The following is a 15,814-nucleotide window of genomic DNA, read 5'->3' on the forward strand; positions in this document are numbered from 1 at the left end:
CATTATACAACAAGACAGGCATATTTGTCACTATTATTAATTTTTATCTAATTTTGAACAAATACATTCACGTTTAATTAGATACCTTTGAGAGAGATTGGGTACTTTGTTCCACAGATTCCAGACAGTCCGGCAGGAAGATGAGCCGAAGAGCTAATTATATATGCTCCTAGCATGTACCAACCCTCTGGCAGTAGATCATCCCGTATCGGTGTTTCCATCGAACCCAGACTATAATTTGGTGATCGCCTGTTCAAATCCGTTAGTTGGTGCACGCTAGCATAACATCCTCTGTCAACTAGTTCTTGTATAAAAAGAAAACAACTCGGGTTGACGTTTGTATGTCAATTACGAATTATGTTAGAACTTATACATTTCAATAAAAAAGAGTCTATGACAATCAGGGTGGTATTTGAATTAATGCGCTAAGACTCATTTGGACCAGCTACAAACATTGTTTGAGTCACAGGGTGGACAGTGCTTATTGAACAGACCGTTCAAACGTTATTCCAGGGATGGAATCACTAATGGGCTTAGTATGACCGGTTGATAGCTTAGCTGAATTCCCGACAGAGATGTACTTGGCATATTTAAACTGATCCCCCCAGCCTCTTGAAGCCTATTTGCACAGGTAAATTAAATTTTTGAATTCTTCTGCGAATTTATCGTATTATTTTAAACCAATATTCACGTGTTAAACTATTAATATGGTCATTGCTTTATTCAACGAATTGACTTTTATTATCTCGATTAGTTCCATAGCTTTTGGTGAATATGTTTCTATGAAATCGAATACCGGGTCAAATCTACAACAAAAACGTGTTTTATTATAAAGCATATGACTTTAATCTCATTTCTATGAAGAGAAAATTGCTGCCGATAGACTTACAGAGGCCGTGTAGTGTGAAGTATGTCTGTCAAATGATAGGACATGACATTCATTGTCATAGGAATACTACATTGGAAACTACAGGAACAAACCCAGCCGTCAAACAATTTTCAATTACCCAGTTTAGCGCTAAAGGATTACATCTAACAGTCATTTTACTGCAATTGAAATTTAACTGAATTGTAAGAAACTGTTCAAAACTCAAAACTCACATTAGTTAAAGTTTGTTAATTTATCAGGCCAATGGCAATATTGATAAATTTGAATGCCAAGTAGAACCATGAAGTATTAGTATTACATGTATTTGAAAAGGTATTAAAATATTAATAAAGTGCACATACGCGGTATTGCAAGATCGCATCACTCATGGAAACCTATCTACTCGATATAATAGTTAATTGTATGTTATATTCATGCTTAAATATTAAAGGCGGGTTAATGTATGACAACGACAGATGCTTGACTGTTTACGTCCCTACAAAAAAGGGAGGGGCATATAGATTTGCCTGTGTCTGTCCGTATCCATGTGTCCGTCCGTAAGTATACTGCGCAGCAAACCCAGAGATTTTGCCCTTGATTTTGCAAAACTCAAAAGCTATTTCACCTAGAGTAAAAAGACCAAGGCGGAATATTATGTAGGTGATGAAGTTGTGCACCTGGGGTTTCATTTCCCGCTGCACTAAGTAAAAAGAAAGTTTGGCCCTTAAAAAAGCAAACATGACATTTCTGGACTTGTTTATACATGTTCTTCCTGTTTTATGGCAACGTGTCTGTTTCAATGAATCTAAATTTGGCAAACATACGCGTTCGTGGTTAGAAATGACAAGGCGATAGAAAACATAGTAATTAAAAAAAATCACGTCGACGTATATTTGGCCGTCACAAAAGTTCACCATTAGATTACATTGTAGATTTTATAAACTATTTGTTCGATACATTTATTTACTTACACTTACCAAAACAATGAATTTTGTAGAAATCAATTAAGAACAATAAAACAGTGAAAACTACAAGGCCAAACCTTGTGAAATACACTCTGCGCCCACTTCCACAAATCCCTGTTTGCAGGAGCACCTTGAATTATCCGCGCATGTTGAGTCTTCAAGATGGACCAGGCAATCTTATTCTTCGATGCAATTCATCCCGAGAACTACAAGAGTCCACCAAGTTTAGTTCGCTCATACTCTCATGTTGTGTTATTCGATCAATTGATGATTTTAATAATCAACCCCATTTTATAAACAACTTTTGTTTTCTTTAGTCAATTTTACTCTGAATTAATGCTGTTTGTATACTAAATTGAGTGACATTTTATATAATATAAGAGGATATTTTATAAGCGTTCATAAACCTCTTTGGTATGAGGTATCAAAGAAAACAAAATATATGAAGCATAATTACCAGGAGAGCAACTATCTGAAGTATAATTTTCGCTAAATCCATTTCTGCAGCTGCACTGATATGAACTATTGCATTCGGCATTTTGAACCAGTTTGCACGCCTCGCTGTTCAGCTCGCAGTCATGCCCAAGTACTGAAGAAATAACGTGCATAAACATGTGTATTTGATGGTATCAAATTACAAAATGGCGAAATGGTGATTGGTGACCGCATGTACTTCTCAAATCATTTTTATCGAGAACAACCTCGGATGTAAAGGGACGGTTTACATACTCATAAATTGGTATATTTAAGTCCGCTGCAAGTAGTTCGCGTAGTAATTTAATTTACTGGTAGCAGTTAAACTTAATGACTTTCAACTCTTGGAAATCTTGACTATGTTTGCAATTTCACACTTCGCTGGCACTAAATTTGAACTTAGATCAATAGATACTAGCTAAAACGCTAAATTTAATTAATGATACAATTAAAAAAATACTAACTACTTTTACTGATGTACCGGCATACAACCGAGGTTGATTTCGATAAAAGTGGCCGAGGAGCTCCGAATGACTGTTAAGACAGTAATGATACATTAGTGAGTTCTAATTTGTGATCTCTACTTAAACTTCATGGCTTCATAGCTTATTTCAGTATAATTTTTCGCATATTCTTTATCTATCAATAAAAACCCTTTCGAATATTTTAGTCACCGTGTCCCAGTATCTAAAACCTTTTCTAGTACATAATTTCTCCTATGTTTCTTTTAGTAAGGAATTGATACATTCTGGAAGAGAGATTCGTTGTAAGCACAAACCACAGGCAACATTTTAAACTAGCAGTTGCGGTTTTATTCAAAATGATCAATGGCAACCATGAAAAATTCAGAACAACTCCGCCAATGATCCTGTATTCTAAGCTCCTATTCGGCTATTAGTTATTATTTTTTCATCAATTTCAATTTTATAAAAAACATTAACCGTAATTCAATAAGACTTGAAAACAAATATTTCTGCCCGGTGTCAGGATAAAATGGCCATATTTCACGAGGAAATCATCAATTATTTTAACAAAGAGTTGTGCATAGATTGTATAGCATATGTCCTATCAGTTACCGCTATGAACCTGGACAACTGACCACTACAATACATATAATGCCGGTATGATTGATATCATATATGTGGATACCAACATATATAGTCTTCTGTTTCATGACATTCACTTATACCTCTGGTGCACTGTCCATTCTCTTCGATACCAACTTCACAATGAGTTAGCAAACTTCCTTGAATTTGAAGACATGTTGTACCATTTACGCTGGAATCACACTGCTTGGATCCAATTTCTAAAAAGAAATGTTTAACATTGCATTTCATTAAATTTTCTGCTGTGAATATTTTGATGTATGTTTGTGAGGACATGTTTTTAAAGTTTATTTCAGTATTTTGATATCCCATTAGACACAATACAAGAGACACTCGTTTGCATTCTACATTGGGACTGTTTGGAACTTTTTACCTGAGGGAATACGTGAATTTAACACGGAAAAAACATTTAAAGCCTGCTGCAAGATTGTTTTTATACATTATCAATTGCAAGAAACGTTGTAAGAATTCAATGCATATAGTTTACACATAATGTATATGTAGAGTTTTGGTGTTAGTACATGTGTGACTGTCCTACTTACTCAGTTCATTAATTTTAATGAGAATTCTTGTTAACATTTAGGTATAAATTGATGTATTGTTAGGTATTGATGTGTTAAATTGATGTATTTTATTCATGTTTCTTTAGATTTTCATATTATACCAAAACATATTTAGTTCAGTTATAGGTCATGATGAAAAAATGTAATGATGCTTTTTAACAATATGTATTTTTGCGATAGTGAAATGTGTTTTGTCATTTGTGTTTGATTTGTATTGCATTACTTCTTTAAGTGTCATTTTTTTCTCTGTGTGTGTATGTTCTTTCAGAAGGACACATTGTAAATAAGACGTGTGTTATGTTTGTTTATAATATGATGCCTATGTCTTAATGTGTTGCCTTCTTTAAATAAAGTTAGTAGTAGTAGTAGTAGTAGTAGTAGTAGTAGTAGTAGTAGTAGTAGTAGTAGTAGTAGTATAGCTTCTGTTGAATTGTGTGTGTACGATTCTACGTAAAATATTCTCTTATATCAATGCCAATATCTGGTGCATTGTCCAAACTGGTTTCAACAAACGACAGAGATAATTTACACGTAGGTCAGATACAAATGTGGTCAAGACAGAGAGCTAGCCATTTCAGTGGGCGATGGTTAAAATATGCACAAATATTCATATGAACGAACATAAATATTAAACGTACTATTCTGCAGTCCTCTTCAGGCATCGCAAGAATAAACAACATTGGAGAGAACTTCAATATCGGTTTACATCGTAATGATGCATTGCATAATTAGGAACAGGCTTAGTAGCCACTAACGTACTTAAAAGCAATTACATATCAAACGCGAACAAAGCAAAGACTGTTTCGTTAGCGCAGCTCTAGGTAAGCGCAGTCGCTTCTCATCATGACGACCCAGGTTCGATTCTCGGCATGGTCACCAAGCCGAAAAAGTCGGTTTTCAAGTTTCCTGAACACCACAAGACCACACTCTCGCACATCATTTTGCCAACGACAGAAACTTAGCATAAGTTTATGTACTTTTATATCAACATTGTAAAAAAAATAACGTTTAAACTAGACATTAACTAAAATACAATATATAACACGCAGCCAGCACCAATTTCACTAAATCTTCCATTAATACATTTTCTTTGGAAAGGTCAGTGAAGATTGAAAAGTACGGCTTAAATTGGGAAAAAGGTAATTTAGATACTTTACATATAATTCTTACAGATCACGGGTATAATGTTCTTACTTGGTTTACAAATGTAATGGTAGCTATTCTGGTAACTGCCGTCTTCAGTGTTGTACCAGTAGCTTTCAGCATAGTACATATCGTTGCATGCACATATCCCGCGTTGACATACATGCGCTTCAGTATGGACGTTCTGATCTCCCTGACAATCACTGCTGTTAGTACATGAACCATCATATACTGAAACATTTTACCTGACAGTCACTACCGTTAGTACATGGAAGATCATATTCTAAAAAGCCCGGCAATTATATTAAATACGTCTTATACAGATGTTTACTGCTCAAGATTTGAAAATGATGAACAAATGATAATATATCTATTTGCTTTATTTTCGATATATCATTTTCGAAGAAAAAATGTATTTACCACTCTTTTTTACAATCTAAACCGAATGAACATACATTGCTGACATCTAAGTCCATCAACTGATCTAATAAACCCAGTTCCACAAGAACAGGTTCCCTCCAGATTACAACGGTAGCCAATATGCGGCCTTCGTTCCCATTGAGACGACAAAATATAACTACTGTGGTAACTACGCCAGTAGTTAACTTGTTCAGTATCGCCACAAAGGTGGACGTCCGTGCACCGACTATCCAAAACTGTAATCAAGAAGTATATACAGTTGAAGACTCTCTCAATATATATATATATATATATATATATATATATATATATATATATATATATATATATATATATATATATATATATATATATATATATATATATATATGTATATGTAGAGAGAGAGAGAATAATGATAAAAATTAAAAGTAATACATGATATATTTACATAAATACCTTTTCACAATGTGGTATTCTATAACTAAAAATAACTTGTTTATAAAAAAATAATTGTAAGCGTATCATACTTATAGTTTAATTGATCAATACAAGACACAATCTCAAAATAAAAATTAATAAATTCATGTAGAAGCATACAAAGAAACATTATTATGTAGACAACAACAATTGTCTGTGTATTGGCTGAGATTATTGCCTGTTTTGTTTAAACCCTGCCAAAGAAACAATATTTCTAAAACAAGTAGGAATATATTTCCATGTTTCCATTCCGATGTATAAGAAAGATGAAGTACGTAATTATGCTCCTCTTTGAAGAAGAGGGGGTATATTGCTTTGCACATGTCGGTCTTTCGGTCGGTCCGTCGGTAGACCAAAGCCTGTTCGTGTGACCGCGTGAAAACTCAGCAATTCTTGGTCCTTTTGTCAGCAAACTTTATTGAAAGGTTGGGCTTGATCGGTAGATAACCCCTGCTGATTTTAGGGATCATCGGATCAAAGGTCAAGGTCACAGTGACCTTTAACTGAGAAAAATTGTCAAAGCTTGTCCGAGTGATAACTCAACAATGCCTGGAACGATGGCCATTAAACTTGGAATTCAGGCTGGGCCTGACCAGCAGATGACCCCTATCTATCATCGTGTTAAAGGTCAAGGTCACAACAATGCCTGCATTCATGGCCCTCAAACTTGACTTGGAGGTTTGGCCTGACCTGTAGATGACCCCTATTGATTTCATCGAGTCAAAAGGCAAGGTCATTGTGACCTTGAACACAAACTAGACAATTGCTGGACCTATTGTTATCTAACTTGACAAGACGGTTGGGCCATGTACAGTCGATGACCCCTATTGATTTAAGGGGTCATCGGGTCAAAGGTGAAGGTCACCATGACCTATAAAGCGAAAAGGTTGTCCGAGTGATAACTCTAAAATGACTGCACCCATGGCCCTAAAACTTGACGTGCAGGTTGGGCCTGACCAGCAGATAACCCCTATTGAGTTAAGGGGTCATCGGGTCAAAGGTCAAGGTCACAGTGACCTTGGACGCCAAAATCTTGTCTGTGTGAAAGCTCGATAATGCCTGCACCCATGGCCATCAAACTTGACTATTAATTTGGGGCTGACCAGTAGATGACCCTTTGGATTTTGTAATCATAGACTCAAAAGTCAAGGTCACATCTTATACTGGTCACTGAAATTACATCATATATACTTAATCCCTGCTGCTAAAAGGATACATGTTTATCTGCAAAGATCAGTCTTCTTCTGAACATAATTTAAAACTGTACCTACTACCCCACCCTTTGAATGGTCATAATCTGAAAACTGCCTCAAAGGCATCCAACGTCAATGACAAATCAGCTGTCATTTCGGTACATGCATATTTCATTCAATTGTTCAAATATTCTTGAGAACATGGCACTCAGTGGGGCATAACGTTCGAAAATCATCTCTTGTTGAAATTTTATTTTCACATGAGAAATATCGTTATTGGTGGTGGATCTCGATGTCTATGATTTGTTTTTTTTCGAAGTGCACAATATCTCGTAAATAAGAAGGCGTGTGCACCTCTAAGTACTTGTAAACAAGCATTGCTGTGCGATATTAACATCGATGTTCAAAAGATACACATTCAAACTCTTAAAACAATGACGTGGACGGTATGCGAGATTAATATTTGAGAAATGTGGGATTTATTTTTCTTTTACAATGTTTTAACCAAAATTTAATGGACTAGTGTAGAGGCAACTACAAAACTTGTCAACGTTGTTTGAGGGTTTATATGGATAGCGTACAAAATAGCATAAGACGTACTTAGTATTCAAGTTACTCAAATGCGGTCATTTTTAGCGATGACATAAAAACAATATATAGTGTGCTTAAATAAGCATTTGTTTTGAAATTATTATTCTTGATATCGTCAGGAAAATCATATGGTTGAACAATAATATCCGGCATGGCAATATACCCTAAGCTGACCAACGGCAAGGACAAACCGACTGTATGTACATTTACTTCGAATTCAACATAGGTGGTACAAAAGTGTAAGAGCAATGCCTCAACAAATGAAAATGTTTTTTTCTTTCATTAATTCAGGATAGAGAGTTAAACAGTTAATTTGACAAACCTTTCGAACACGTTAAATCGTGAGCGCTTCTCACAGCATAACCAACAGGGCATCGACAGAAATTGCCCAACTCCGTTAGTCTACATTCCAGTCCAGTGTACAGACAGTTTTCATTTGTGCTGCAGCCAATATCAAAAACTGAAATAAAACAAAAACGTTTTCCAGCTTAACATGCTTCGATTAAGTTTTATCAGCTGGAATACATTTTTTTTAAATAAAACGTGTTCCGCTTTAAATAGTGATGATACCCTTTCGTTAAATATCTATTTTGACAAAGGTGTGCGAGAAATAGATAAATAGTAACTTATCATCAGTCTTATGGTATTTTGCGATTGGTAAACAGCAGTCTAACTGATAGTTTCTTAATTTTCAGTCATGTTACATAATTATCTACAAGTGTATATTTCGAATGCATGCTTTTCCTTACATCAGCAATTTAAGCAGCACAACTTACTCCATATGCACCTGCCATCACTTAAGACATAACCCGGCTTGCAGTCACACACGTTGTTGACACATGTGGCGTTTGAATGAGGTCCGCAGTCTTCGGATAGTTCACAAGTGTGACCAGGATCTGTGTCAAACTAGATAAACAGCTTTTATAATTGGTCAGTTTTCAAATTCCCGATAATTAAGAAATGACGTCACCATTGCGCCATTCTACTTATTTTGCAAAATACAGTGTTGGTGTCAAAAGTAACGCGAAGAATTCATTATGTATCAAAAACTGTTATTATTCTTGTTTTAAGTAGCTATGCCAGCAATCGTTTTCGAGTAATTATCCTTAGACCAAAAAATGAATAATGTCCGGTCGAAAATACTTACTAGTGAGTATCTTTTGAACAATAATGTTATTGACCTACTATTATTCATAAATATATTTTCTGTTAAAACGTTTGCGATCTGCATAAAAAGATACAAACGGTTGAAAATTTCCAGGAAGCTAGAATTTAATCCAACATTCAAAATCACAGCCAAACTTTGTCTTGGGGTTCAAAAGATGTTCATATTTATCTGCAACATGCTTAAGATATGCTTGATTTTTTAACATTTGCTTAAATTGAGATTTGTTTTTATTCAAATTACATGCGACGTTTGATTTGCTGGTTTTGATTTTACTGTCAACGAATCTATGAATCACAATCAGGCTTTAAAACATAAACGAAAACCCTGTTTTAGTCACAAAAAGACGCTTAACGAGAGATAAACACTGTACAAAACAACACATACATACAACATACAAAACAAAAGAGATATACCAGTCATGCATGAAAGATATTTATAAGTCAATGTTAGGGCTACTGCATTCAAACGTTCAATAGAACAGGAGCTCACTGAAGGTTTAGGCTTCTATTTTTTTGTAATTATTGTGCCATTGAACGAGGTTTATATTTAAACTTTCATCTACTGAGCTTGTTTGTGTAGTTTTTCATATAAATATTGATAAATGTTTGGAGCCGTGTGAGTTTGTGAACACAAAATTAGCCATGCGCCTTTAAACAGGTCCTTCGTTAAATGATTGGCTTGTTTGTCTGTCACTGTAATTTCCTTTGAATTGTTACTTATGATAACCTGAATTTTAGTGGGACCGTTCTTTAATTCCAGACACAACAATTAGATGGCCATTACAAAAAGGTGCTCAGTGTATGCATGACTTTAAGAAATTAAGGTTAGAGATAACTTTTTCCACCATCATCTTGCTAAGGCTACTGGGCTTGTCCCTGTACTTTACATTGTTTTATTAAAAGGTTCATTAATTTATTCTAAAGTTTAAATAGATTGTTACCATGAAATGCTTTCAAATAAAAGTATATACATCTAGCAATTTAATAATACTTGAAACGGACATATCCACAAAAGAGTGTTTTCGTATACACAAAATTACAAAAAGAAAACAATATAATAAAATTCCGTAATTTAATCCAATGTTTACTAGCTGTGCCTCATAACGACAAGACTACAATTTTGCAACAGTCGCATGGTCAGATTTAAGAAGGATAAATCAACTTTTATAACTGCATTAAAACTTTGCATGCATTTGAATAAAAGCGCTGCTGTTTTAGTTTTTATAGAAATACCAGTAAAGTTCCAGTTCGTTAAGCTTGAGAACAACTGCGATCCTCTTAAATAAGAATCAATAATGGCGCGTGCCTAATGCGAAAAACTTAACCAACATTTCACGAAGGGACTAGACCCGTCACTGGTTCTTAAACATCCACATTACATAACATCACTACGGCTAAAAAAGCTAGCCTTGCACCAGCTAAGTCGCAACGTTTCGCTTCCGGCGAGTAGTAGCTCTTCATATTGAAAACGTTGTTAGTTTGATACATGCTTTGTATTACCGTTGGTCATTATCAAAAGTATGACATATACAAGATTAACGTTCAATGTAAAATACATACATGGAACACATAAGTCTCCATCTGGTCTTAAATATTTGGAATTGCAACCGCACTGGCTACTTTTGCACTCGTAAGCCTTTTGGTAGTAACCGTTGATTTCTTCGCTCTGAAAACTGCAGCTTCTGTCCCACCGCTGTAAACAACTTCTTCCTAATGCTTAAAAACAAGAAAATACCATATGAACATATTTCATTTATTCCAAATTGATTTAATTGAGTTCAACAACAATGCATATAAATTAGTCAAACAACATGTTTTGACAAATCAGACTACAACAGGCATTTCATTTTTATATAATATATCATGTGTATTTATCTATGGTCCAATGTCAAGGTTGTAAAGTCAAAGGCCAGGCTGAGTATGGATGAATGATAAACACAAAAATAAGGCTGTGAATGAAAAGTAGGCATTTATTTAAAATTATTTAACGAACTAAAATTAAGTGAAAAACAAAACGAAAAGTGGGAGTTTATTAAAAATATGTGACGAAATAGAATCCAGTGATAAGCAAACTGTATTGTAGATAATTCTCGAAATAGCATATCCGGCAGAATCCGCCGCGACCCAGAGTAATGGGTTCAACTAAGCCATGCCTGTACAAAATTTAAAGCTCTAAGCTGGTGACGTTCATAAATGAACTTAGTCAAATTGTGTACAAAGTAATTGTAAGCAATGGTAAACAAAACTGACTCAATGGCATAACAAGAAAGTATACTGATGTGCACATGTATGTTTTGGCATTGACTGTCAACATAGAAAGCCATGAAAAAGCAGAAGTCAAATTGCTGAAAACATGAAATGTTAGGCAACATGAACACGGTACGATATGAAAAACTCTTCAACAAGGTGTACTACAACAATTATTTGCATGTTAAATAAATCGTGCCTAAGTACTCGAAGCACGGACACCAGAAAGTATGATTCATGTATAGCTGTTTATCACGTAATGGGACATAATACAAATACTTGTTATGTTTCATCGACAGTGTTTTCACATACTAGCAAAGCTAAATATCATCTAGGGTTATAATATAGAGAGATGGGGATCATCTCATTTCACGAAAAATGTCAACGCCCAATACAAACAAGAATACACACGATATAAATGTTAAACATACGTATATGTCGATTTCAGTGCAAAGAATATTCAAAACTACATCTAACAAGCACATCAATCTCTTACCGGTAAGTCCAAATAGAGGCAGAAATCCGTTAAAACAAACACGCACGCACGCACGCACGCACGCACGCACGCACGCACACACACACACACAGTCGGCTCAAAACGCCATTGCACGCAAATTTTCGGTAACTTCATATGTTTTTAAAAATGAAATCAAAATTTCAAAAACTTGTTGAGAAGATGCGATTATGCTGTTGAAGTCATTACCCGACCTGCCGAAAAGGGCCGAATATTAGCTCGATAACTTCCGTGTTGGTTCTATTTTTTAAATAGCCGAGCGCTGTTCAACCTCCGGTCACGCACGGCGTTTTCACTAAGTACTATATACCGAGATTGCCGAAGATAGCCGAATATTATCTCGACAATTTCCTTATTTTATTTAAAAAAAAGTTACCGAAGATTTGCGTGTAAGTCTGGTGTCTGTGCCTCGAACCGTCAAACTTTGTAATAATATAAACATGTAAAAGAAAATAATTGTCGTAAGTTTCTTCTGAGATCCATACTATGGCCTTATCTAATTTGATACAATATCTTAATAACAAGATGGCTTAATTATATACATATTGACCAATCGATAATGTTAGATAACTTTGACCAAACCCAAAAATTAGTTGTATACAATTAGCATCTTATTGTGTTCCCAAAAAGGTGAAAATGCGGGTCCAGAACATAAACAATTACATGGGTTCAACCTATTTTTTGGCAATAGGTTTCGCCCTATAGATGCTTATCTGGGAAAATCACAATTGGAGCTGTGAGTTTGAAAAAAATCGTTTACCTGGTTTGCAGAAAAGGCCTTCTTTTAGATATCCGTCTTTGCAGTTACAATTGTTGAAATAGCATTCTGAATTGGCAAGCCCACATTCAGTATCGTTGGTACATTGCTCTGAAAAAAATGGTAAGCTCAAATAACCTTGCTTTGATTTAAAAATGACAGCATGACGTTCAATGGAGAGACTAGACAAATAGTATGTAACTAGAGTAAACCAAATCTGGATAGCAATTATATTAATAACTTACTTTGATGGCACCGTCCGCTCTGACAATTGAGTAAAGGAAACTGGCAATCGTTGTCGGTATCACAGGTCTCTACAAAATAGATATGAAAATATATACATGTATTTAACAAACATTATTAAATGTGAAACTATGTCAATTGGTTTCCGGAAAATAATTCAAAATGAAATTGCTCACTTGAACTGCAGTAGCCATTCTGTTCGCTGTCCAAGTGGCAAACCTGTGTTATGTAATGACAGTCGTTATCAGTCGCACAATATACGTCATGGGAGCACACTGAAATGAAATATAAATGAATGAATAAAGCAAGTAGAATACGTGTATATAAAAGACATCACATGCCATTGCGTCTGCAAAATTGTACACCAAATTCACCACACTAATATAGTTTTAAATTTAAGGAAGTGAATATTTAATATACAACACAACTTACCCGATTAGGATATTAACAATCATTTGAAAAAACTCTACATAAATCACGTTTTTATGTTTATTGCTGTAGCATAAAGGCTTAGTTTAATGAAGATAGGGTTAGTAAATCCCTAGATTTTTATACAACAATAGACCAATATACGAGCAAAAATTGACAGTGAACAACAAACACGATTTCTATGTAAACATTTTTGGAAATTAATTTTATTCATGCAGAAAACGAAAATTCGCGGAAGCACACAATTTATCGAAATCAGTAAAACAAGCAGTTTCGGTTTGAGTGAAAATGTAAACAGTAAAGTGCAACACCACCAGCACACTGTAGAAGCGGCCTCACGGGTATTCTTTTGTCAATAAACAACACCATTAAGGCACAAATAACTACACTTGGTTTGTCCTATTTTGTTTCTTGCATCTTCAATACATCACTAAAATGCATAATGTCGTGTAAGAAAGGATGTAATTTGATTTTAACTAATACATATTATTCAAAATTAATGACATTAACTGCTGAAGTATTTACTTAAAAAAACATTTGTACATACGTCCATAGTCCACTAAGAGAAACAGTAAAATGGACAGGAAGATTCCAGACTTCATCGCAAAATCACGATATTTTCTTCTGAAATCAAAGAAAACCAAACCAATAAATAAGTAAATTTTGTCCTCATTTAATAAACATTTTTGTTGTTTCTATTAAAGGAGGTTTTATCTAGTGATTTTGATATTTACTTTGAACTCCTAACAGATCAAGTCAAGTTAATTAAGTAATTTACGGCCACCGGCCATAATACAAAAACATATATGCATCAATGGCGTACAATAATATCATTTTCATGACAATTTTTTCAATATTATGTAGACACCTTTCAAACTATTTAGTTAGTGTGCATAAATCGGCATGTCGTTAACAATTTCTTATATTTTTTGCAGCAAAGTTTGCTATAAAAAAGAATTTGCAGTTGTAATATTATAAGTAAAAACATATTATATCACATTTCTTGGATTCAAAGAATTCATGATACTCATCTTCAACTACATCTATATCTTTATCCAAACAAAAACACAAAGTTTATCATCACGTACAATTCCTAGATGTCTATCAGTCTAGACTAGAAAGTCTGAATTTTGCAAAGCTTTTTCGTAAAAAGAACAGATTTCTGTCACTAAGATAGTATTCAATTATCTAAAACACGACATGTGAACGTTTCAATGAATATCTTGACATCGCCAACTTCCTGATAACACAAACGAAGCCGAAACCAAATTTAAACAAGGTTTTCCTAACCTCGGAAGCCCTCGTTTGCCTCCCAATACCATCTAGCCGTTTTAGCATACAATAACAATTCTTGGGATATCGATAATTCGGCATTAAAAGTAATTTGTATCAATACTTAATTAATATGCATGTATAGTCTAGAAAGAAATGGTAAACGACCACATTCCCCAAGAGCAACACCATTATTAACAGACTTATTGACGCCTTAAAACATTTTACAATATTGCATTGGAACCCATTGTACTATATTTTATCCCCCGTATTTCGGATCCATAAAACAATACTGGTTTCAACATAGCTTCAAATATCTTAAAGCTTTCAGTAGGGTTAAGACATCCAAATTTACGCTGAAAACCTTGGATAAAATTAACCGATTTGGTAGCTTGCATAGCTAACTTATTTAAGGTTTGGACCTTGACAAATTTGGCGTAAATATCAAGCCAATAACTTATAAAAAGAAGCAACAATAATTGGCGTGACACGCCACTTCTCTGTGCTTTTAAGAGGTCCATTGTTTCGAAATACTATAATTTCAGTTTTGTTTGTATTCACTGTCATCCCGGTATCTTCGCAGAGTGTTTTAATAGCATTTACTTGTCGATGAAGTTGTTTATCCGTTTAAGCTGGGTTTGCAACGTCACCAGAGAACAGTAGCATAAGTATGACAGGTATTTCGTTCGATACAAAGATACCTGAGTTACAGTGTTCTTTTAAATATGTGCAGAGGTAATTTATATACAACACAAAAAATCAGATGACTACAAATGTCACCTTGGTGCGTTCTTTTCTAACAGCGGAAGCTTTGTGTAAGGCCATGACTTGTTCTGACTCAAGCCACAATGTTTCCATACATAGCTTTCAATGTTAACAAAAAATGCATGTTATACCTTTGCGTGCTAAACATGAAAATAAATCTGGATAATGGATGTTATCAAAGGCTTTTGCGAAGTCAACGTATCAGACATATCCCCCACCCCTACTTTTTGAAAGCTATATTTTGTATCATTGCATTAAGATTTAAAATATGATCGATCGTTGAATAATCAGATCGGAAGACTGCCTGGACCTTATCAATTTTACCATTATTTTCTGCCTAAATGTATAACCTACTGTTAAGAAAAGAAGAATAAATTTCACAGATTGAATTTAGCAATGATATTATTCGGTAATTTTTAGGCTCATACTTTGAGCCAGATCTATGAATAGGACAAATAATACTCTCAGGCCATTTATCAGGAAATTGTCCCGATTGAAAGACACGGTTAAATAATCCAGTTATAAACGGCAATGTCACATCCTTAGTAGTTTTCATAAACTGGGCAAGTAAACCATCTGGCTCTGGAGCTTTATCTGCGGCATTAATAGCCCAAAGAACTTCTTCTTCAGTAAACAGT

At 34.6% G+C, this 15,814-nt stretch overlaps 2 protein-coding genes across 2 annotated transcripts in view; both read right to left on the reverse strand.

Moving 5' to 3' along the window:
• The window catches only part of LOC128231377 (uncharacterized), a 23,828-nt gene extending 20,215 nt beyond the window's left edge, over positions 1 to 3,613 (reverse strand). Inside the window, exons 1-4 of the mRNA XM_052944131.1 lie at positions 3,497 to 3,613; positions 2,291 to 2,422; positions 1,911 to 2,039; positions 86 to 304 (exon numbers count right to left, since the gene is read on the reverse strand). Of these exons, the coding sequence (XP_052800091.1) occupies positions 86 to 221 (136 nt within the window). The 5' untranslated portion in view covers positions 222 to 304; positions 1,911 to 2,039; positions 2,291 to 2,422; positions 3,497 to 3,613. The remainder of the gene's footprint in view (positions 1 to 85; positions 305 to 1,910; positions 2,040 to 2,290; positions 2,423 to 3,496) is intronic.
• On the reverse strand, positions 1,357 to 13,764 carry LOC128230680 (uncharacterized). The gene is made up of 11 exons (XM_052943125.1): positions 13,687 to 13,764; positions 12,887 to 12,985; positions 12,713 to 12,781; positions 12,471 to 12,578; positions 10,510 to 10,665; positions 8,559 to 8,688; positions 8,105 to 8,242; positions 5,575 to 5,775; positions 5,171 to 5,350; positions 3,497 to 3,613; positions 1,357 to 1,493 (listed from the first exon to the last, which is right to left on the reverse strand). Exons 5-11 carry the CDS (start codon positions 10,528 to 10,530, stop codon positions 1,357 to 1,359), a joined length of 924 nt encoding a protein of 307 aa, XP_052799085.1. The 5' UTR covers positions 10,531 to 10,665; positions 12,471 to 12,578; positions 12,713 to 12,781; positions 12,887 to 12,985; positions 13,687 to 13,764.
• Between the last annotated feature and the right edge of the window lie 2,050 nt (positions 13,765 to 15,814).

This window comes from Mya arenaria, chromosome 4 (genome assembly GCF_026914265.1).
Source record: "Mya arenaria isolate MELC-2E11 chromosome 4, ASM2691426v1".
NCBI classification, from domain to species: Eukaryota; Metazoa; Mollusca; class Bivalvia; order Myida; family Myidae; genus Mya; species Mya arenaria.